This window comes from Phodopus roborovskii, unplaced genomic scaffold, assembly GCF_943737965.1.
Source record: "Phodopus roborovskii unplaced genomic scaffold, PHOROB, whole genome shotgun sequence".
NCBI classification, from domain to species: Eukaryota; Metazoa; Chordata; class Mammalia; order Rodentia; family Cricetidae; genus Phodopus; species Phodopus roborovskii.
In genome coordinates this window covers 3,192,738-3,216,189 of record NW_026126575.1, presented here as the reverse complement: position 1 = coordinate 3,216,189, position 23,452 = coordinate 3,192,738, and the positions used below count along the sequence as shown (strand labels likewise).

The 23,452-nt window shown below is 48.7% G+C and overlaps 1 protein-coding gene across 1 annotated transcript in view; it reads right to left on the bottom strand.

The window, feature by feature from the left end:
• Positions 1-20,443, bottom strand: part of Uroc1 (urocanate hydratase 1) — a 30,117-nt gene extending 9,674 nt beyond the window's left edge. Inside the window, exons 1-15 of the mRNA XM_051203426.1 lie at positions 20,276-20,443; positions 17,259-17,389; positions 16,238-16,331; positions 15,675-15,734; positions 15,290-15,418; positions 15,097-15,158; positions 10,301-10,367; positions 10,069-10,212; positions 9,020-9,108; positions 8,184-8,246; positions 7,735-7,914; positions 7,177-7,274; positions 6,593-6,665; positions 5,363-5,484; positions 3,458-3,528 (exon numbers count right to left, since the gene is read on the bottom strand). Coding sequence (XP_051059383.1) covers positions 3,458-3,528; positions 5,363-5,484; positions 6,593-6,665; positions 7,177-7,274; positions 7,735-7,914; positions 8,184-8,246; positions 9,020-9,108; positions 10,069-10,212; positions 10,301-10,367; positions 15,097-15,158; positions 15,290-15,418; positions 15,675-15,734; positions 16,238-16,331; positions 17,259-17,389; positions 20,276-20,401 — 1,509 coding nt within the window. The 5' untranslated portion in view covers positions 20,402-20,443. The remainder of the gene's footprint in view (positions 1-3,457; positions 3,529-5,362; positions 5,485-6,592; positions 6,666-7,176; positions 7,275-7,734; positions 7,915-8,183; positions 8,247-9,019; positions 9,109-10,068; positions 10,213-10,300; positions 10,368-15,096; positions 15,159-15,289; positions 15,419-15,674; positions 15,735-16,237; positions 16,332-17,258; positions 17,390-20,275) is intronic.
• Between the last annotated feature and the right edge of the window lie 3,009 nt (positions 20,444-23,452).

The window sequence follows — 23,452 nt, the reverse complement described above, 5'->3', positions numbered from 1 at the left end:
CATGGTTCTCCACCAGTTTGCTACTTGTGATGGCTGCAGATAATGTTGTTGTGTGGACCACAACCATCTACAGACTTCCGGGGTATAGATGTGTGCATATCCATGAGTATGGCGCATCGTCCACAAGAGTGAGAGGTGGACACACACAGGTGTCCAGTAGCTGAAGTGTGGACAGAGAAAAGGTGGTCTATCCATGTGACAGAATACAGCCTGTACCTCCAGCTCGGCCCCTTCAGAATCAACTGGCTACTGATCAAATATGTTCTGGGTGTGACATACCCTTCACCCCAGTACTCAGGAATCAGAGGCAAGTGGATTTCTGGGAGTTTGAGATTAATCTAGGCTACATAGTTAGTTCTAGGACAACCAGGTTACATAGTAAGACCCCATCTTTTAAAAAGTTCAGGAAAAGGGTTAGTAGGGGAGATACTTTGGTACATAAAATGTTCTTCATGAAAGTATAAGGTTCAGAGTTCAGATCCCCAGTACCTACCTACCTAAAATCTGGGCATGCAGGGCAGCCCACCTATAATCTCAGTGCTCAGTGGGCTGAGATGGGATCCCTGGAGCAGAGTTCTGAGTTCAACAGAGACCCTGCCTCAGTAAATAAAAAGTGGAGAGTAATCAAGGAAGACACTCATTGTCAATATCTGGCCTCAAACACAGACATACATGCACATGAATCAGCACACACATATGCCCTACACATGCAAACATGCATACACACATACATGCCACACATAAACACATGAAAAAAAAAAAGAACATTCGGGGGTGGGGGGGACTCACCTATATTGAATGTGCATAGGGTTTTTTTCTTGTGAATATTTCCTAAGGGGCTCAATATTTAATGTTTGTGTTGCTTCTACCTTGTCTTAGGTCTAACAGGTCACCCAGAAGCGATGTAAGGTATGTGGAGGGCCTGTGCAGGTTTTGTGCTGACACAAGGTCATGTGTATTAAGGATATGAGTGGGCTCTGATATCTGGAAGCCAACCCCCCACCTCAGATATAGAGGGAAAGCTAACATTATGGCCTTGGGAAGATTTTGACTCATGGGGCACAGAAAGACCTTGAGACATGCCAGCTGGAGCCAGCCAGTAGGGATAGAAACACTGGAAAAGGATCGCAAAGGGACGTGGACAGCACTGAATGTGCTCTACACTCTAGAGCTGTACCCTGGAAAGACTTAAAATGAGGATCATAAGGTTTATGCATATTTATATATATCTTACTGCAATTTAAAAAAAGGCTTCTTCCCAAATGTTGGTAGTGTCGGGGCTGAAAAACTGAAAAAACCAGTTTCTCTAAAGAAGGTACAGCATGTTGTCCCTCCTGCCTAGGGAGACAGCCAAAACTGCAAAAGGGGACAAGGACAGGTGACAGGGACACTGACGTCTTACTAGGCTCAGAGTTGGCGTGGGCAGTGGTCTAGCAAATGGCTTTAGTTACTACACTGTAAGTTCACTGTAAGTGTGAATCGGTGCTGTGGGGTGTTCAGATTTCTTGGGGGGGATGAGGGAGAACTGACATAAAATGGTTTGTGGCAGTTAATCTTCATTGCGAATCTGACTGGATTTAGAATGGCTGTGGGAATGCATCTGTGATACACTAAGAAGAGTTTTAGGAAAGGCTAACTGGAGAGGGAAGACTCCTAATGTGGGCAGCACCATCTCCAGGGCTGAGCTCCTTGACTATGAGAAGCAGAAAGCAAGCTGAGCACCAGCGTTCGTCTCCCTGGATGTAGTGTGACCAGATGCCTCGCATCCCTGTGGCGGTGCCTTCCCAGATGTGATGGACTGCTCCCTTAAACCACATTCGTAATGAATGTTCTCCTTCTTGTCAGGTATTTGGTCACACACTGAGGAAAGCGAACACAACTACCATGCTTGTCAAGAATGTTACATATAAAAGGAATGGCCAGCTTCTAAGAGAAAGTCATCTTGAAGTAGGGTGAGCGAGCTTCTGATCCCTTCCACTCAAAGGTGGAAGTGCCTCCTGCTTGCTGGCCCTGTGGCATGTGCAGCTGGCTTTGAACCCACTCCTGGTTGCATCCCTGCTGCCAGCTCTGCTTCTCCTCCCTATACCTCACTGGATGCCCTGTGTATTCTGACTGCAGCACCTCATCTACCCTGTCCCCAACCCCAGGTGCCCTGGCTTAGACTTGGGTCATAGAGACTGTCATAGGCACATAGGGGATTATGGGGACACACATGGAAAATATGGCCCTAGGATGGGCTGGGCCATGATGGTGACAGTTCCCTCCTGGCCCTGAGATCTCTGGCCAGGGATCTGCTGGCTAGCATAGTCATGTGTGAACCAAATGTTTCTTCTTTATTTAATCTCTAGTCAGGGCCTGGTGGCTGCCCTCTGTCATCAGACACCTTTTCTGCCTGGCAGAGAAGTGTGTCCAGGGAAGGTCACAGAGACCCATTGCATGATCCAGCGCCACTGCCTCAGTGGCATAGATGGAGGCTGAGCACTCACCTAGGGCATTCATCTAAGAGTACTTCAGAGCCAGCTAAGGTGCCCAAGGCTCACCTCTCACAGGAATTCCAGAGGCTATTTGTGGAGTGACTGGAAGAAGGAGTGCCTTGTTTGCTGCTTCAGAACCCCAAGCCACCCTCTATGTAATTCATTAAAAGAAAATCAGTGAAATACACTGTCCTGGCTAGTTTTTATGCCAGCTTGACACAAGCTAGAACTACCTGAAAGGAGGGATTCTCAACTGACAAATGCCTCCATAAAATACAGATGTAGGGCATTTTCTTAGTGACTGATGGAGGAGGGCCTAATGTGGATGGTACAATCTCTGGTCTGGTGGTCCTGAGTTCTACGAGAAAAAAGTCTGAACAAGCCATGATGAGCAAGCCAAGAAGTAGCACCTCTCCATGGCCTCTGCATCAGCTCCTGCCTCCAGGTTCCTGTCCTCCCCAGCCCTTGCACACACCCTGCTACTTCCCTGTTTATGGCTTGCCCACTCTAGGAGCTGCATGGCAGGTGGCAGTGATTAGCAAAGTACCCTTTCTTGTTGCTTTGTAAGGAGAGACATTTTGTTGATCCATTTGTCTGCCAAGAGCCATTAGATTGCATTGGCATTTTAGCTACAGTACCTATAACACCCTGAAATCAGTTCCAATCCTATTACTCTACAGCCAGCATGGGATAATTAGATTGCATTGCTTTATACTCCCACCAACATTGTCTAAGGTTTCCAGTTTCTCCATGTGCTATCCAGACACCCTTCATAAGCCCTTTGCTGGATAAGGTGGCCACCATAGCGCTGCTGTCAACAGTCACATGGATGCAGGTTCTGCATCTTCTCAGGGCATTACAAAATGAGTGCTGGGACTGTGCTGGGACCTCTATGCCTGCTCCTTGTTTCTGGGCAGTTTCTTGACAGCTCAGCCTCCTTCATGACTCTGCAGTACCCATCTTCCCCCAAGCCAAGCTCTTACCAGCTGGTGCTTGGCAGCCTCCCGGATCCAGCGGATGTTGTCCATGTACTGTAGCTTAACAGATGCCTTCACTGAAGAGAGAAAGGGGAGGGGTATCTCAGGCCCTGGAAGCTGCTGCCAGGGGCCCCAGCTTTCTTTTCTGCTGGCTGTTTGCCATAGATACTGGGAGACCTTGGATGATGCCTCCTACACTATCTGTCCTGAATCTGGGAACCAATACAACAATACCACAAATTAATGTGTGGGCTTCGGCAGCTCATCATTGCATTCATTCCCTCAAAGAATATTGAGTACCTATTGTGTACCAGACACTGAGGCAGGCACAGAAACAAAAACTACACTTTTTGGCTATGAAGAGGTGTGTAGTGAGCTGGTTACAGGTTGATGCATTAAGGGCATAAAGTCTCCCCAAGAAAGGGAAGGTCAGAGTCCTCAAGGCTGAGAAGCCATGTGGGAACAGAACTACAGAGGAAGTGGGGATGATTGGTCTATCCCAGGAGGAGGCAAGAGGAGGATGGGGGCCATGTTGACAGCGGATCTGAGCAGCTCACAAGAACAGACTGGTAATGCGAGAGCTGGGACTCCATGGACAGCACAGAGAACATGGATAGAGTGAAGGTGCGCTTGAACTCATCACTGCTTGTTACTCTATAGTCCTGTACTATGCCCTGTGCTCTGGAGGTCCTCAGCATCTGTCTGCTCTGCCTGGTTGAAATACCTCAGGTTGCAGTGTTCCTGCTTGGCAAGGGCAGGTCACATTGTAGCTGGACGCTGGCTGTGCTGGGAATTCTTAGCCACCACATCTGTAGGCACTCAGATTCTTTGCCAAGCACTGGGTGGTAGCTACACAGCTGACACCCAGCTGTGCCTGCTTAGGACCAGGCAGTTGTTGCAGGCTAGAGAAGCTAGGAAGGCAATGGACCAGATTTCCCAATGTAAAACCCCAGCTACTTCCTTCAACTTGGACTGGCCTTCTCTTTGCACTTGACCGACAATGTCAAGTACATTACAAAGGACATTGTGCTTCAAGAAAGCTGCAAGGACATGTAGCCACAGGAAGACCACAGTCACTCAGCTAAGGGGCAGAACCAAACCTCTGCATCTATGATCAAGATGAACTCAGGGGCCCAATGCTCAGAGAACTTGAGCATCAGGTGGGTGCCAACTGGGCCTGGCATGGAGGTGTCATGCTCACACACAAGGAAGCTGAAGTGAATGAGAAGCGCTCTTGGAATGCATCAAACAAGCCCAATGCTCAAGTGACTTCCACTTGTCTCCTGGGGAATGGGCCCTGCAGGAAAGCAGCTGGGTCAGAGAGGGCCAGCACATATGAATACCCAGGAACCCCCTGCAATTGTGGGGCTGGGTGCCGGGCAGTGGCACTATTGGAGGATGAAGAAGTGGGAGGAAGTGAGATCATTGGGGGTGTAGCCTTGAAGGAGATGTTGGAGCCACTCCTCCCTTTGGCTCCCAGGGGTGTTCCACTCTAAAATAATGGAGCCAACTGAGCACTGAAGCCAAGCCAACTGAGCACTTGAAGCCAAGAGGCAGAAGAAACCTCCCCAATTTAAGAGGAAGGCTGGCTCACTCAGGTGTTTTTTTTTTTTTTTTTTTTTTTTGTAGTGACAGATAGCTGACTGACTTAAAGTTCTTTGTGCCTTGCAACCAGCAGGGACAGAGGCAGAAGTGAGCTCAGAGCTGGAGGGCAGAGCCTGAGGTGTGGATGGGCATCATGCTCTCAACAGCTTTGAGAGAGCAAGGTCTGAAAGTGCTCGAGATCCCTTGTGCAGCAGCGTGTAGTCCTGAGACCCATGCAGAGTATAATACTAGGTACCAGGTGTCCTACAGAGGCAGGGCATTTGGGAGACCAACCACTCCTGAGTACCACCCACCCAGAAGTACCACCTCCATCAGCAATGGCTTTCTCCAGCACAGATGTGGCCAGATGATCAGTGACAGCCAGGTCCTGAGGGTCCCCCGACGTGCATACCCAGCGGAAGGGCCCAAAGCCCTGGGAGAATATGTCCCTGCAAGGACAAATGTCTCCTTAGCCCCAACCTCCTGGGCTGCCTGCACCTTCTTGCTGAGCTGGAGATAGGCATGTAGGCATGCCTAGGAAAGAGGGGCAGCATCCAGAATGAGCTCAAAACTGTTGCCTCTAAGCAATAAGTCTTAGAGGACCCTCCTTGCTCCTCTGTTTCTTCCTCAGCCTCTGCTCCCATCTCTAAACTTGTACCACTTCACTTCTCCAGTGGCAGGAGCAGGGAAATGTGACAAAGGCACACAGATGTTTCCTCAAGTTACTCTTAGAAAGGCTGCATGAAAACCAGTCATCTATGTGTAGACCGGCCTGGCTTTCCCTGGTGACTCAGCTTCTGTGGCAGCTGAAGTGGGGCAGAGGGATGCTATAGCCATGGGCCATAATAGCTCCACACTTGCCAGGCATGGCTGAGTATGTCCCTGCTATCTCTTTTCTACTTATCTTCCTTAGGGAAAACCCAGCCTCTGTACTCCAGTGTCCCAGCCCACCCTTGACCCTGCTTCCACCCACAGCAGTAAAGCTCAGAAGGCAACTTCTGCCTCTCTGGACTCCATCCTGAGATATCTTACAGCCGTCTCTGACCCCTCTGAGCACTGAGACCTGTGATTCTGAAAGTCCAGATTCCTTGACTGGCCTCCCATGGCCCTGGTTCCTGTCGGGTTCCCCTACTTCCCTATTCCTCTTGGGCTTCTGGCCCTTCTCAGACCTGCTCTGAGCAGCCAGATGGCACAAGGACTTCAAGCCACTGTATATCTCGGTCTTTAGGAATGAATTGTCATGCAAAGGACAGCTTCCTGACCATATCACTTAGGAAAATGAGTGGGTATGTGGCAGGGTGGTGTGCACAGGGAGTGACCTTGCTGGCAGACCCTTGGTTCCTCATTTTCTCACTGAGGATCCGTAGAAGCCTCCTCTGCACTAGTGTGTTATGTGGAAATGCTGTGACCACTGCTTGGCTACTTCTCGGCTGGTTGAGGTCTCAGCACACAGCTCTGTGGTGATCAGTGTTAGAGGCTCTTCCAGCCAGAAAGGCTGGGTCCTAAGTCCTGAGAGGAGCAGAAAAGGTAGACACCCCAAAACGGAGCTTCACTCACCCCATAATGTGCTGGACGTAGGAGGGGTAGCGGAACTCCATCTTGTTGGCTCCTTTCTTCTCCACATCTGCTCCTGTGGAGTTACCCATCTGTGTGATCACCCATGACCACAGACAGTGACTTAAAGATGGGGCCCTGGGAAAGGCTTAGAACAGAGTCTCAAGATTTTTCCTCAGGCAAAATAAGAGTAGAAAAAGCAGAGTGCAGCCCTGGGTGGTATACTGCCATCTGTGTGGTCAAGGTGTAGGGCACACTTATCGGCCCACAGACTCAGCATCAACCCCAGGGCACCACCCAGAGCACCCATCCTACTAAGTGTGCAAATGGACATGAAGAAGACCCAGAAGGAAACAATCTCTCGTGGACTTTTATATTTTTAAAATGTAAGGGGAAGTTGAGGCCCAGAGAGGCCTGGATGCTTCAAGAAGGTAAAACTGGGTAAAGGCACATTTAGATCTCCCAGGTAGTCACTGGGTGATCATGCCACTGAGCTATGGGTATGAAAGGGGGAGGAAAGAGTGTACCCAGGTATGCTCACACAGGCCCCAGATACCACTTGTCCAGCTCCGCCCCCCTCTGCCTACCTGCTCGCTGAGCCTCCAAGAGGAAGGCATTACCATAGTCCCAAAAGAAGAACTTCTTCTGGGCCAACCTGTTGATGGCTGAGACATGCCTCCTCAGGCTGCAACAAACAGGTGATCAACCCTTGACCTGTCCTCCAGCTCCGCAGCCCCACCCCATCAAGCTTCCCAAGGCCTTCTAAACCCAGTGTCAGGAAGTCTCCTTTGAGAACCAGCGCCTCTGGCTCACTGTAACTGCTCCCAATGTGGCTGATTCTCATGTCTAATTAAAACCCCGAACCTCTCAACACCTACTGTCTTGTACTATGCCCACAATCATCATTCCATCAGAATCTGAGGTCCAATGTACCAGACAAGGGTACTAGGTGTCCCAGTGTATACCAGCACAGACATGTCAGCTGTCCTAGGGACTTGACAAATATCAATTTACTTTATCCCATTATCTTCAAAAGTACTGTGCCCATGACAATCCCCCATGAAAGAAAGAAGCTGAGGCTCAGAAAGTCTAGGCTCCTGAAGGCTCTGCTGTCCTGCCCTGGGCGGCCCTTTCTTGTCACCCACCTTTCCTGCACTAGGTGCTTGAAGGCAGCTGGGTTGGAGGACATGAGGCTCTGGGCCTCTGAGAAGCTGAGCTGCACAGGGTAGTAGCCGCCATTGAATGGGTTGTGACAGGATGTCTGGTCTGACCCGAGATCCACCAAGAGCTCCCCAGTAGTGTCCAGTTCATGGACCAGGCGCTCCCTGGAGAAGTGGTGGGGTGGTCAGAGTAGGACAGGTATGCATTGGTTGGAGAAGAGCCAGCCAGCAGAGACTGCAGCCCACATCTCCACCCACACACCCTGTAGGTAGTGTCCACTTTCTCCTTTGCAAAATGCATGGACAGAAAAGCTGTGTGGGTCTAGGTGAGAATGTTGCCTTCCCAGGAAGGACAGAGCTGAGGCTCAGAGCTTAGGGCTTGGAAGCACTTGGTTAGCACCCCTGATGTACCCAAGCCACTGATTTCCACTTACCAAAGGTCCACCACGTTGCCATGATAGCCAAGGCTGAGCACTTCCTTCTTTTTTCTTGCTTCCCTAGAAGGACATAAGAGCAGAACGGATGACCTGCACCTGTCTTCAGATGCCCTTGGATGCAGCTGCTCTGCCTACATGCAGGATGTTCAATGCTGGCCAAATGTGACAGACATAGGAGGTCACACTTGTGTGTGAGAGTGGGACTGTGTGAAAGTAAACTTATGTGAGTATGTGTGACTGGATGTATGAGTGTGAGCATCTGTGACTATGGGCCTGTGTGTAACTGTAAGCCTATGTGTGACTATTGGCCTATATGAGTTTGTACTTGGATGAATGCAGGCTGGAATGCACAAAATTGGTTGAGATGAGCCACAGTGCTTACTAGGAAACAGGTACCTCAACCCTAATAGGCTCTTCATAGAATTCACATATGGGGTGGGGCAAAGAAGTGGTAGGATTTACTAATGATGATTCCAAAATTATTTGGAGAAATAGAAATAGATAAGCGGGTAATAATAGAAATAGATGAAATAAGAAGTAGATAAGAAACAGAAAGAGATAAGCCATGCATGGTAACACACATCTGCAATCCAGTACTTGGGAGAGGAATGTAGGAGAATTTCAGGTTCAGAGACCATGGCTGCCCACAAGCCAGCAGCAATAATCCCTGGGCAATGGACTCTCTATAGACCCTTCCCATGATGCTTTCAAAGTAGAACCTCTAGATGACACCTGTGGCTGGACATCAGGCACTGGACAGCCCCAGCCACACTTTATCCCCTGCTTCCAATGCCCAGACTCAATCGCTCTGAGTCCCACTCAGTAAACTGTACCTGAGTCTCACAATGCAATGGTCCAAGCTGTCAGTCACTTCCATCAGCCAGCCTTGCCTGTGGCGTTTTACAAGTGCAGATTTGTCAACCTGAGGTCATGAGACACAGGCCATTCATTACACATCTCCCCTGAACAACTTCTTGAGAGGTGCTACCCTATGCACCCCACCCTACTTTCATGATACAGCTTCAGGGAAGTCATTACAACCAATGGGAAAAAAGAAAAGGCCTTTGAGATATGATTCCCTGCTGAGATAGCCAGCCAGAGGGAATATGTCTCTTTTCATTTCTTTCTGATTTTTATCTTTATGGAAAAAAGTCCAGAAGAATCTAGAGAGCCAGCAGTGACGTCAATGAGCTGCTAAACCAATACCAGTGAGAAAAATAAAACTCTTATTTATGTAAGTTGCTACAGATGCCCTGTGACCTGCAGCCCAACACAGTCCTAGCAAAGTTCAGGCATGCAAGACACAACTAAGCCAAATTACACGGTGTGTCCCCTAGACTTAGCTCAAAGCTCCTCACTGCTGCTGTCCCCTGCTTCCCTCCTTGACCTTGACATCTTCCACACAGATGTGAGAGGCATTAGGGCAAGCCCCCCTTTGTACACCTCTGTAAAGGAGCAGCTTGTCTGCTGCTAAAGCTGGGGGAAGGGTGCTCATACTAATTTAATTCACAAATATTTATTCTTTGTCATCTAGGTTCCTCATCTAATGAGACAGACACAGGAAGCAATGGCTGGACATACACCATTACAGCTTCATGGGCTGGAAGTTAACAGGCATGGAGGGTGGTGGACACTGCACAAGCAGGACCCATGTGTTGCCATAGGGACCCATGTGGTGAGGTAGCACAAGGCTTTATGGAGGAGGTCGGGGGCTTGGTGAAAGAAATCAAGAAGAGAGTGGAGTGTGGGGAGAGTGGAAAGGTAAGGTATGGCAGGCAGAGAAGGAAAGGATAAAAGGCAAGGGAGAAGGAGGAAAGCAAGCAGGGGAGTGAACAATGGATCAGGGAGTTTTGAAGGGACAGGCAGAAGCTCCCCATCTTACCTCTGCAATCACCCCAATGCATCCAACAATGGCTGCGGCCTTGGCTTGAGCCCCACTCATCCCACCGAGCCCAGAGGTGACAAAGACCTTCCCTGTCAAGTCCTCAATGCCCAGGTACCGCCGACCAGCATTCAGCACAGTGAGCTGTAGGCAGGGGAGGTAGGGTGCTTATTGCCCACTCCCAACAAATCCCTCTGCAGGGCCCCGCCACTTATGTGTGCCCGTCTCTCACCACCGTGCCATGGACGATTCCCTGGGGACCAATGTAGCAGTAGCTGCCTGCTGTCATCTGGCCATACCTGAGCAGAGAAGAAAGGGGCAACACTTAGGAGCTTTAGACTAAACCTTTAACCACTCTCAAAGGCTCCCCTGCATTGTCCTTTGTTATAACAAGTGGGCAGAATCAGAGACTATTATGTTAACCAGAATAAGCCAGAGTCAGAGAGACAAACATCACATACTTTCACTTGTGTGTGTGTGTGTGTGTGTGTGTGTGTGTTTGAGAGACAGAGATGGGGAGAGAGAGAGAGAGAGAGAGAGAGGAGAAGGAGGAAGAGGAGGAAGAGGAAGGAAGACTATGAGAGGGGAGAAGGAGATCTAAAAGGGAATAAACAAGAATGCACGTGTCATGAAAGCAGAAGGGGGACTACTTAGGGAGGAAAGGGGACCAGCAAGAGGGACAGACAAGCATCAGTGAATAGTTGTGATGATGAATAAGAAGTAACAATAATGGGGCTGGAGAGAGAGCTCAGTGGTTAAGAACTGGCTGTTCTTGCAGAGGACCCAGGTCTGGTTCCCAGTACCCACATGGCAGCTTACAGTTGCCCAAAGTTCCAGTTTCAGGGGATTGCTTACCCTCTTCTTATCTCCTTGGGCACTGCATTCATGTGGTGCAGAGACACACACAGGCAAAACACTCATACACATAAAATAAAAATAAAACTTAAAAATTACAATAATGCTGTACATGTATAAAACGGACACAATGAAACCCACTTCTCCATATTCTAAGCAAAATATTTAAAAAGTTAAAGCAAAAAGGTAAGGGTATAGTAAGCTAGAGCCTCCTGTCCCCTCCTGCCTCCTAGGTATTTTACAAATAGATTTTATTTTCCTAAAATCTGTCATACAATTGAGTTTTAAAACTCAGCATGGAGATGGTTGGGTTAGGTGGAGCAAGGCTGAACATGGCATAGCATGCCCATACTACATGCTAATGTCTAACCGGACACTCACAAAGACATTCAGAGCAAATTTATCAACAGTGGCCAACATCTGAAGCCATCAAAATGTCCACACATGGAGGGAAGAGAGAAAGGAACTGGGACATAAGAACAGGATGACAAAATAGGATAAGATGTGTCCCTGCCACACTCGACTCAGTGAAGGTGTCTGGCATAGGAAAGCATGTTCTGTAAGATTCCATTCAGGTGACATCCAGTAGGCTTAACTGTGAGGCATCTTCATACTGGAGCTGGAGCCCGGGTGTGCCACTGAACACATGGCAAGGTGGTAGCATCAAACATACACACCAGATCCACGGCTGGCATGCTCAGAGATGTCTGCTGTTGGGTTCTTGGTTGAGGGTGGGGCTCTATTCCAAATGTGTTGCTTTAATAGCTTGTCTCCCACACCCTGCTCTTGGGTCCTTTCCCCATCAGCACAGGCATTCCTGGTCATGGCTAAACAGCAGATGATATTCAAAGCTATGGTGCTCTCCATCCTTCTGTTGGCTCTGATTTTCTATGTGAAAGAGTGAATAGTTGCAGTGGGGTGACCTCCAGTCACCTCCTTCTACCTGTGAGCTGTGTCCATAGGGCAGAAAGCAGGCAGGAAGGCTGTGAGGTCATAAGACAGGGATATTAATAGATGCCATCGAATTTCCAGTGTTGTCTCCAGTACTGCCTGAGTGCAGCCATTGCCATCACTGGATAATTAGCAAACACTGTTTTTGGCAGTGTAATTGGGACAATAGCATATGCTGCTAGCCTAATTGCACTCTTTGCTAAGACTAGGAGCCTCTCAAGTTCTCTGTGCTGCTTGTTTTTTCAATACCAAGTTCACTATCTCTTCTATTAGATTCCTGCCTCTCAGTGACTTTCCCCAACCCCTTCTCTTCTGGTTGGAGAATGTGTTGTCACAAGCCTGTGAATGAATACCAAGTCTACCACACAATACACCTGACCACCCAGAACATTTGTTTTCTCTTCTAAAAATGGAGATATGCAGGCATGGTACACACCGATAGTCTCAGCACTCAGATGTCTGAGGCAGAAAGATCATGAATACTTGCTTTTAGCAAGACACTGTGTGAAAAAGATAAACAAACAAAAAGAAGGCCATGTCACTTATCTCAAAAGACTAAGTATCATAAATATAAGAGGACAGAGTTAGTATAAAAGAAGTCATCTGGAGATGGTGCAACCCACTATGAGCCCCATGAGGTCAGCTCTCTGTGGAGTTCTGGCATTATGCGAATATCCCAGTCCTGCAGATTGTGCCTCTGTCATTTGATAATTCTCACAGGTCCACTTTGACAGAACCTATGGATGTCCCCTCTGTCTAGATGAGGTCCTAAGAGTGCACAAGACACAGGCCCAGGAGTGTGCAGTTCCTGGTCTTTGGAGCTCAACTAGAATGCCACATGTCACTCCCAAGGCAACTTACAGCATAAAGTTACAGCTGGACCAGCTTTCAGCAACTGATGCAGGTGCCAACCACTTAAGCCAAAACCTGAGCCTGTTCCCCCACCATCCCACATGGGATGTTCCCTGCATTCCTATCCATGCCACCCTGATGGCAGGAAGGTTTTGGTCTCCAGGTCTTCGCAACTTCTGTACACAATGAACCTTGTCCCATCTCTGCTGCAGCTCCTACCTTTGTTCTATACTAAGGATTGAACCCAGGACCTTATGCATGCCAGGAAGGGTACTACTATGGAGCTGCAACCCCAGATTTTCTTCGAAAAAAATTTTCCTCACTAAGTGAGAAAAAAAACAAACAAACAAGCTCAGGCTATCATATTTGAACTCATCCTGTATCCCAGCCAGGCCTTAGGGTCCCCCTGCCTCAGCCTCCCAAGGGACTGGGATGATAGGCTATCACCAGGCTTGATTTCTGTCCTTTGGCAGTCAGTGTCCCCGCATCTCCCTGTGGCAAACCCTCAGTACCACAGCCAGACAAGGCCTGACATCTGTAGCTCTGCCATTTTTGGTCTCTAGTCCTCACCTATGAAATAGAAGTGTAGGGACAATCCCAGAGCCACAGTGAGGGAGTAGGGAACCAACGTGTGTTTCCTCAGCTCTATTACCCCAGGCTGTTTCCATTGGAGCAGAAAAAGATGCTAGGCCCAATAACATCTGCAAGTATAACACAGAGGTTACTTATAGCCAGCAACAGAGCACCTAGTTTTTCTGAGACCCTGTTTTTCCTCTGCTAAAGGGGTTTGTTTCAGAAGCCTGACAAATCCAGGGCATATCATGGTGGTGTGGGGGTGGGATACTGTGCTACACTTACACTATGAACTGTCAGTCGCTGGTTCCCCATTCTTCAGAGTCCATTTTATGTGTTGTTTCTCTGAGGGATGATTCCAGAGGTCCATGAAGACCCTCTGTGTCATGGTAAAGACTGGAAACTCTTGCAAGAAGGGTCATGGTGTCACTGAATAGCATGTGCTTCACAAACAGACTTCATGCTGTATTGTCAACTGGTAAAGGCAAGGTGCAGAGGCTACTACAGTGGTCTTGACCCCTAGCCATGTCCATGTCCATGCATGAAGAATGTTTGGAAGGATATAGGAGACACGGTCCCCTGGGGTCCCATGTGAGACAGACTTTCCTTGTTCAGTGCGGCTCCTTCCATGACAATGGATAAAACCTTTAGAGCCTGAATTAGCTTTAGAGCACATGGGAAGTTTCTGCTCCCTATCAGTGTTCAGGAAGCTCTTTAGATTGCTTAAAGGGCCCTGTACCCGATGAGCCAAGTCACATAGTCGCACAGTTCATCATAGCACATTTTTCAGGGCATGTGTCTAGTGGGAGAATCATCCATCAGAATCCTTTCCAGGTGCAGGTTCCAAGACACCACCCCCTTAGCAGACACCTAAATCCTTTGACATGCAAATCCTGCCTGTCAAACAGCCTATGTGTGCACAGAACTTGTGTAGTTCATGTCACATAATGCTGTGTAGGTGGCTATGGTAACAGTACTTGCTGTTCAAGGGACAACAGCAAGAAAATGCCTGCATTCTGTCAGTGTGGAATTGGATTTCAAACATTTTCAAACAGCAGTTTGACTGTACATGCAGATATCACTTATAAAAAAGAAGCCAAAACAAAGATCAAATCCCAGCCAGCAATATCTTCAACAAACTGAATGGATGGATGGATCAACAGGCAGACAGACAGACAGACATGCAAAGCAGGAAGCTATATTTTTTGGGTTTGTTTGTTTTGATATGGGGTCTCTCTCTATTATTTAGCTCTTGTTGTTCTGGAACTTATTATGGTAGATGAGGCTGACCTTGAACTCACAGATATCCACATGCCTTTGCCTTTGTGAGTGAAGAAATTGAAGGCACGTGCCGCCATGCCTTTTACCACAGGATTTGGCGGTATTCCCTGAAACTGGTTTTCAATTTTTCTATTTCATTAATAAAATCATCTTATTCTAAACATACAGAAGTTCTTTGAGCTGCATAATCCAGAACTGGGCAAGTGTTTGTGTGTCTTCCTCAAGCCACTGTATGATGTTTTATTTATGATCCAATTTTTTGTATGTCTGAGATTACTCATAAAATCTTTTGAAACAATGGAATCTAAATTTGTATTCTTTGGTTATATGTCTATAAAAAAAAACCACAGTAAGCATTTAAGCAAAGCTACCAAGGGGCAGCTGTGTGAAAATGAAACTATTTTGTCACAGAGTACTAAGTATTCCCTGAAATCAGGCCTAACACAGTCATGTTGTCTTATCGTGAAATGCAACTAAAGACAGATGCCATAGCAGTGAGCTGACACTGTAACTTACATGGTCACCCCCAAAGCAAACATCTTCTCATACTCTGCCCTGGAGGAATAGTTGGGAATGACCTAGAAAAGAGGAAGGAACCAAGTGTGAAAGTGTGAGTGGTGTAGCGCTGCCTGGATCTCCTCCTCATCCACAATGCCCCCTTTCCAAGCCCAGCCCTTCGTAGGCCCCATGCCTGCTGCCTCAGACTCACCATCCCGTTGGTGATGACTAGCCGTGGGGCACCAGGGCTGCTGGGGAAGAGGCCCAGCGGGTGTCCACTGTACATGACCAGAGTCTGTTCCTCAGTCATCTTAGACAAGTAGGACATGGTCAGCCAGAACTGGAAGGACAGTGCACATGTGTGAACTGGCATCCACGTAGACCCAGGGATTCCTGCAGGTCTCAGCTGGTCCATCCTAATGGCCTATTCCCCTAGATCCTCTTTAATCTCCAGGGTCTCCTGGAGTCTCCTCCCATAATGCCACTCTAGCCCTTTTATAAGTGAAGCATCTTCAGGTGACCTGAAGCAAAGTTTCAGGTGACCTGAAGCATCAGGCAGAGCCATGGACCGCTGAGTGCCTTCCAGGATACCATACCTGAGCCCAGTTGCTGAACACCTGCCCGTTTCCTCCATAGGTCACCAGCTCCTGTGGAAACTGGAGAAGATGTGGCATCATATGAGAAGGGACTGTGGACAGAGAGAAGCAGGGCCCCTGCCTGCAGCTATATTCAAAGGAGCAATGACATAAGGGCAAGGCAAGAAGCCTAAAGGGACACACAGCCATGTGGGCTACTGAGCATGGCTAACCAAGGGAAATATATCCTCCACATCAAGATTCTGTGTAAAAGGAGATGTAAGGGATCTCATTAATAATGTTAAGACACCCCATGAAAAACTGTTGTTAAATCTTTTTATTTTCTGGTGGCCATTAGAAATCTAAAATTTATATAAATTTATATAAATACGTTGTTACATGCTATTGTTATTTTAAATTTATTTCCTGCTTTTGATTTTGCCTTATAGCTACAGAGAAAGGTCCAGGGAGTGTCTTATGCCAGCTTTGTAGGCTGAGACTTGACTACCAGGCTTGTTAGCATTACTCAGGATCTCAGGTCATGTTTTTCTGGGCTATGGTGGCCTCTGTTCTCCTGCCGTTACCTGTGCCACAGCGGGGTCCAGGTTGTTCATGATCATATGCATGATGGCTGCAGCTGCTCGTGTCCGGCATGGGTACTGATCAATTGGGTAGGCCCTACAAGCAGAAGTCCAGCATCAGGTAACGAGGGACCCTCAGATCTCCCATCCCACTGAGATGCTGCCCTGGCCAAGCTGACAAGGACCTGAGAGAAGTCCTTAGAAGCACAGGGAAGTGGAGCACCAGATCCATCAGGTGCCGGGTGGCTTGGGTTTCCACACGCCCAGAGCAGGGAGTCCAGTCCACGCCAATCAGTATCCTCCCTACTTCAACTCTCAGAGGACTTTCCAGAACTCTCTACCTTTGGTCAGTTTGATCATCAAACACCTGGGCAGCAATTCCATGGCAGGTGGCAACAGGTACAGGGGGGAGAAGGGCAATGGCTCCTGTCTCATGGGGACACAGACTCCCTGGGCCATTCAGAACAAGTCTGGGTTTCTGGTATGTTCAGAACAATGGCTCTCTATGACACAAACTGCACCATCCAAAATGCAGATTCTCAGCTTTGCTTCAGGGCAGCTGAGCCCTAAGTCCAGTGAGGCCCAGCATTCTGTACTGTGACAAAGCTTCCCATGATGCTGTGCATGCCATGGTGTAAGAACTTCAATGAAGAGCATGACAGATTTGAAGTCATTGACATCCATTCTCCACCCCATCCTACTCTTACCAGCTCTTTCCTACATAGCAAAAGACATGGTGTCCCAGAGAGACTTAGTGTCCCGGAGTCAATGGGACTGAATGCAGCACAGGGGTGGAGGCCACAGACCTATCTGATAAAGACCCATCCTCTGGCCTGGCAGGTCAGTGCCAGATACCCCCAAAAGACAACTCACTACCTACTTTCTCTGCACAAGGGTGTCAATTCACTGTGCTACCTCCATAGGTCCTCCAGCTCAGACAGACTGATCCCCTCTTTAGCCATGGATTTCCTGAGGCTCCAGACTTCTGCCCAGACTTATCTGAAGCCAAACCCACAGGGCTCACCTCATCTCAATGCTGGGGCAGAACCGGTACATGTAGATATGTCCAAACTGTCGTAGCTCCTGGGCAAACTCGTGAGCCAATAGCTTCTGGACATCAGGTGGGAAGTAGCGCAGGGCATTCCTCAGAGCCAGCTGGGGAGGAGAGGGGGAGAGAGGCTGGGTTAAGGCCCCCGAGGCCCTCTGTGTAGTCTATCTTCCCTCTCCACCTGGATTGCCTCTGCTCCATTCAGAAACTGGTTGAGTCACTCTGAGAACACCTGCTTTGTCTTCTGGAAGGCATTCCCTGATGGCAGCTGGCCCCCATTATGAAGGCAGACCTTAAGCTTACTCCTCCAGTCCCATCTGCCCCTGGGGCTGCAAACTCAGAGGAGGAAAGCAGAAGCCACTGCAAGGCCAGCGGGGCACCTGGCTTAATAAATGGTACAGAGGCTGTGTTCTGAGACGGGAAGACTGGGGCAGAATGCATAGCTGATATGGTAGCTGCAGTAATGTCCTCATTCTTGTCCACAAACTTGCATGTTTGCCTTACAATGTAAAAGACAGTTTATACAAATAATTTGCTTAAGGATCTTGGGACTGTTCTAGAATATCCAAGCGAAAAGCCCCATAAGCATGAAGGTCCTTGTAAGAGGACAAGGGACAGCTAGTATCAGGAGAGATGTGAGGACCAAGCTGAGTGTCATGTGGCATGATGTGGATTTGAAGATGCAGTGTTTTAAGGGATATAGCTGTATGTACAGGGGATTTTCCCAACAGCACCCATGTGCCCTCCTTGTCCTTTACTGTCTGTGTCTGGAAGGTGGGAGTGATATTAGAGCCCACCTCCTAGGTACTAATGAACTGACATGGCTAGTATGTTGTTGAACTCACCTATGGGCCCTGTGAGTGCTAGAGCACAGAACTGTCACCTGCCACACTCATGGACCTCTGCCTGCCCTGTGCTGCCCAGAGTCTCTACAAAAATGCTTATACAATCCTGGCACGGGAGGAGTCTTTTTAAGCACCAATCCATACCCCTGCTCAAAAACCTTCACAGGTCCCCACTGTCTATCTGGTGACACCCACAAGTGGCCTTGGTATTCTGATTCTTCTCCAGGCATGCTTCATCCGACTCCCAAGCTCTGCTCCCAGCTCTACTTGCATGGAGTCTCCCCCAACTTCCACATTTTAGAAGGTCTATCTCTGCCTTTCTAGGAACTGCTTCTCTTGTCTCCAAATACACCTCATTTCCCTTCTAGAAACTTTGTCTAAGCTGCCACAACCACCTCTGCAAAAAAGTCCTCCTAGGTCCATTGTAGGATATGGGGCTGACTTCTTAATAACTGTTCTTGTCCATGGATTCAACCAGCACATGCTGGTGTTGCTGGAACCTAGATATCATCTCAAGGGAGCCCCACCCTCAAGTTCAAGATGGTGTGTTGGCAAAGACAGGTATGCAGACCCACGGAGGGAAAGGGCTCTCAGGATAGCATGTTAACAGAGACAGACATCCGGGCCCACCATAGTGAAGGGCTCAGCTGTGGCATTTAATGCCCAACACAGTGCAGAGGATGAGGCAGGATTTGGGGGAGGCCACTAAGAGGGACTGCACACAGGGGAGGGAGTATACAAGAAGGTGCTTCTAACAGAAGAACCGATCATATTGTGGAACACACTTTGAAGGTTGAACAAGCCTTACTGAGTGTACACTTACTAAAGTGTAATAGGCAGCACTCCTTACTTAAATAGAAAGCTGTCAAAGAAAATTAGGCACCAAAGCCCCCAGTCTACCCAAACAATGAAAGAGTGGAGTAGTATGTAGCAGTGGAAACAAGGGAGAAACACACACAACCACACACACAGACATGTGGACTTGCACACACACACACACACACACACACACACGAACACACACAAGAACACACAAATACACAGGCACATACACACACATAGAAATCAAGTCAATGAAAGAGAAGCTGTTACTGATTTGGGCACTCCATCCCAGAGGGAAGACTTAGCCCTTCCCAACTCTAACTCCCCAGTCCCGCAAGGCCCCTTTCCTTTAAGGATCCTTCAAACACAGGGTGACATACAGGAATGACACTGAAGGGGCCCAGTCTCTCAGTTCCTGGCTGCTGTTCTGCTACCACAAAACACCCTGGAGGCTGATCACCAGCCACTAGGTGTCAGCAGGGGCCCTCAGGTGGCAGAGTCTTCCCAGCTTTTGGGGCTGAGTGTCAAAGCACTGGTGCCTAGCAGGGAGGTAACTGAGTGGAGTGGGGAGGCGGGGACATTAACCACAATAGAGATATGAGCTCAGTAGAATCAGACAAGTCAAGTGGAAAGGCAGGGTGCCCCACCCACTTTGTCCTCCCTCTCTGTAGCACCAGCCCTGACTTGCCTGACACCACCCCATTTTCCAGGACCCTTTGCTTTGGGTGAGGGTAGGGCTCCTCATTTAGCCTTCATACTTCTGTGTCTTTCAGAAAACAAGTCCCCATGACTCGGAGACTCATTTCAGTTGGAAAGTTCTTGGGCCTAAATCCTTTGGGCAAAGTGAGCCACCAGGTGAGGCCCTACCTAAGGTGCCATGTCTCCCAGCCCTGTGTGTCCTTGATGGTGACCGCACAGCTGTAGGCACAGGGAGGTTTTGGGGAGGGACAAAGGGAAAGCTGGTGCAGAGGACATGAGAGTCACTCAGTGTTTGGGCCAGGGCAAGGTTCATGTGAAGCTGCTGAGCTAGGGCCACTTCACACCCTGCCTCTTCCTCTTCCACACTAGAGGTGGCCAAAGCACCACCATGCACTGTTTGGATGACCTTGAGCCCCAGTGTCCTCACTGGGAAGTGGGAGCCCAATTCCAAGCCTAAGGTAACTCCAGGGTGTCTTCAGCTGAGGAATATCTGGTGACAGACCCTAACACATGGTGGGGACAGGGTGGGCAGCTGAGGTGTGGAGAGAAGGGGTACCCAGACACGATGACCATCCAAAAGACACCAAAGAGCCCCAGAGCCCCTGAGGACAGGGTAGCAGCTGTTACCTGCTCTTCTGAAGGGCTGAGGTCGGGAGTCCTGACTGGAGCATGTGGCACCCCAGCCCACCGTCCCCGGTTCTCAGGGAGGGGTCGTAGGGACAGGCCAGAGCACAGTTCCTGGAGGCTGGACATGGCTGCAGAGACTGAGGTGGAGGCCAGCACGAAGTGACTGGGCACTCAGGGACCAGCAGGGTGGGGACAGACAGCCCCAAGGCCACCTCCTCCAGCCCCTCATTGGGTCCAGAGAGGGCACAAAGGGCAGGTCATTTGGATCACTGGTGGGTAGGCAGGGCTGCCTGAGTGTTACTGGGAGAAGAAGCTCCTGGCAGGGCAGACTCAGGTTAGAGGGAGTTTGAGAGTTTGAGCTCTGAGACTGAGGTTTCCTGCTTAGAGGATGTCACGCAGGTGGCAATGTTGGAATTATGTGTCTAGATGATGGGGAGTTATGTGACATTGAACCTAACTCAAATTCTACAGAACTGAGTCCCTTGTACCCACTCTCCCCTGATGTTTGAGCAGGAAGGGGCCAGATGGTAGGTGTGTTAACAGCTTTCCACACCCCCAGCATTCCCTAATCATTAACAGCTCAGCAAGAAAGCTGTCCTCATCATCCTGGCCTCAGACCAGAAGCCAATGCTGGGTGTCACTCCCCTCCTCCCTAGCCAGGAAGGGCCCACCATTGAGTTCCCGTGGTCTTGGTAGGTAACCATTCCTGGCCAACCTTGTGGCCTTTGCTCTGTCCCTTTGTACACAGGTGGGTGGCGACCAACTCCTCCCTCTGCAGAAAAAGGTCATGACACCCAGTTCACAGCAGAGTGGAATGTGACCCACAGCTAGTTTGAGCAGCGCCAAAGTGGCTGACCCTTGCAATAGTTCTCAGAGCTTAAAGCCCATTTCACTGATAAAGAAACTGAGGTTAGAGGGGCAAGGAGACTTCACTGAAGTGCTGTAGCTAGTCATGAGTGAAGCTCAGATTGGAGCCCTGGGACCCTACATTTAGATGGAGACACCATTGAACTGGTTCCAGCTCTTGAGACCAGTGTACAGGACAGGGTGGGGTGGGATGCTAACAAGATATTATATAGCATAATGAGAAAAACAGATTGATCTCTGAAGCTCTTGTGGCCAGGGACCCCAGGGGACTCTTGCCTCTAGTGATGTTCGACTTCTAGTTCACAAATCTTGTGTAATTCCAGGGTGATGAGGGTATTTTTATACCAGTATTCTAGAGAGCTGGCCTTGTGGCTCCTGGACAGCCCCAGAAGCCATTTATTTACCAGGAAAACTTTCTACTTCTGGACCCAGGAAGGGGAGGGAAAAGAGATTGATCACCATTGACCAATGCCAACCGTCACAACTGTGTTTAAATAATCCCTCAAAGTCCCCAAGGAAGGATTCACAGGGTTCCTACCAAGACATCAGAGGCCCTTGGAAATCCCTGAATCTCATGCTAGAATAAGTTAGCTAGTCAGAAAATAAACATTGCAAACATTTTAAAAGAATGAAGGGTTCACATAGGCTGAACATGGTAGTGTGCTAGGCTTGAGCCACAACCAACCTGCTCACTAGCTGTGTGTCACTGGGCAAGTTTCTTGGCCTCTCTACATCTCCATAAGTGAAAGGATGGTTGGCCCTTAGGATCCACATCTGAAGATATTTCTAAAATTGTACCTGTATGAACCTGTGCATATGTTTGTCCTGACTATGGGTCCTCCAGCAATACAGTCTAAAGACTATTTACACAACGATGGTGTTGTATTAGATATGAGGCATCCAGGGATGACTGGAGGTAAATGGAAGAACTTCACAGGTTACACACCACTTTATAACATGTAAGGTATCTGCAGGTTCCAGCACCATGGACACCAAGGGATGACCCTAATAACACTAATATCTCATAGATGTGGCTGGGGATGGAATGACATCCATATCTGAAGGGTTCTGAAGATGCCCCACATGTAATCAGCACCATATGAGATGTGGGCATTTTTCTCATTGAAACCAGCACTGAAGAATTTCATGTCCAGAGACAGCTTTGGCCTCTTGCTAGTCTCCCTACCCTGATCAACAGGGGACCCTTGAGGCACAACCCACATCCAGAAGTCTGAGCTGTCAGATTTGCCCTATCTAGACTCACCCACTGGAGGATATGGGGAGCTGTCCCATCTCTCACTTCACCCCTCCACTAGCATAGCACTGGCCCCAGAGCCTCCTTACTGCTCCTTTAATATGCAGAGACAGAATAAAATCAGCTCTTCAAATACCCAGGCATGTCTCTGTGTGAGGCAGTGATCCAGTCCAGCCTCAGTGTTTCTAGGTCAGAGACAGGCCACCTGGTCATGTTCTGTGGTCCCAAGGTTCTAGGCCCCTGTGTAAGTACAGCCACATATGTCATGTGTGATCATGAAGCCATCAAATATGTTGCCCAGCAGACTTCCAGCCAATGGCCATCTCAGTTGCTATCTGACTGGAGTAGCATGGGAGCCCTGGGGGAGCATACTACCCGGACCCTTCCCCAGTTCTTCATCCACAGCACTGAAGACTTGTGGAGGCTGCTATTTGTTACTTGGCTATAATTGACACTCACTAAGGGTCTTTGTAGCAGGCAGAAGGAAGCTTCTCTGGAGAGCTACCAGGGACCCAGGTCTAGAGGCAAGTCTGTAGGTTCCAAGACTTCAAATCTTCCTGGTGGCCTCCAGGGACTCCCATCTCTAGGGACAATACTGGGCTGATTTGTTCTCAATTTGGTCACTAGGTGGCAACGTAGAAGGCCAAAACACTGAAGATTGGAAGAATATCCCAGGTTCTGTGGGAATGAACATTTGTGTATCTCTGTGAGTTTGGGTGAGATTTGGGCAGATAATTATTGTGGGTGATCCAGAATCTTTGGGTTCTGGGCTGGGTTGGAAGGAAGCAGGAGCTCCTAGAGGATGGGTAATCCTGAGAAGGATGAAGTTTTAGTGTGAGCTGGGTTCCCACCCAGCAAGGTAGAACCTGTGTTTGAAACTGTGTAGCTGTTGTTAATTTCATAGTCTTTATTAATAGATAATAAATCATAAGAGACAGCAATTAGAATTATTGAATACTAATATCAAGTCTAACACTTGCTGCACTGGCCACTGTTAAAAACCCTCTGCTTCTCATTTAACCTCCATAACACAGTGGGGTTTAATATCACCTCTA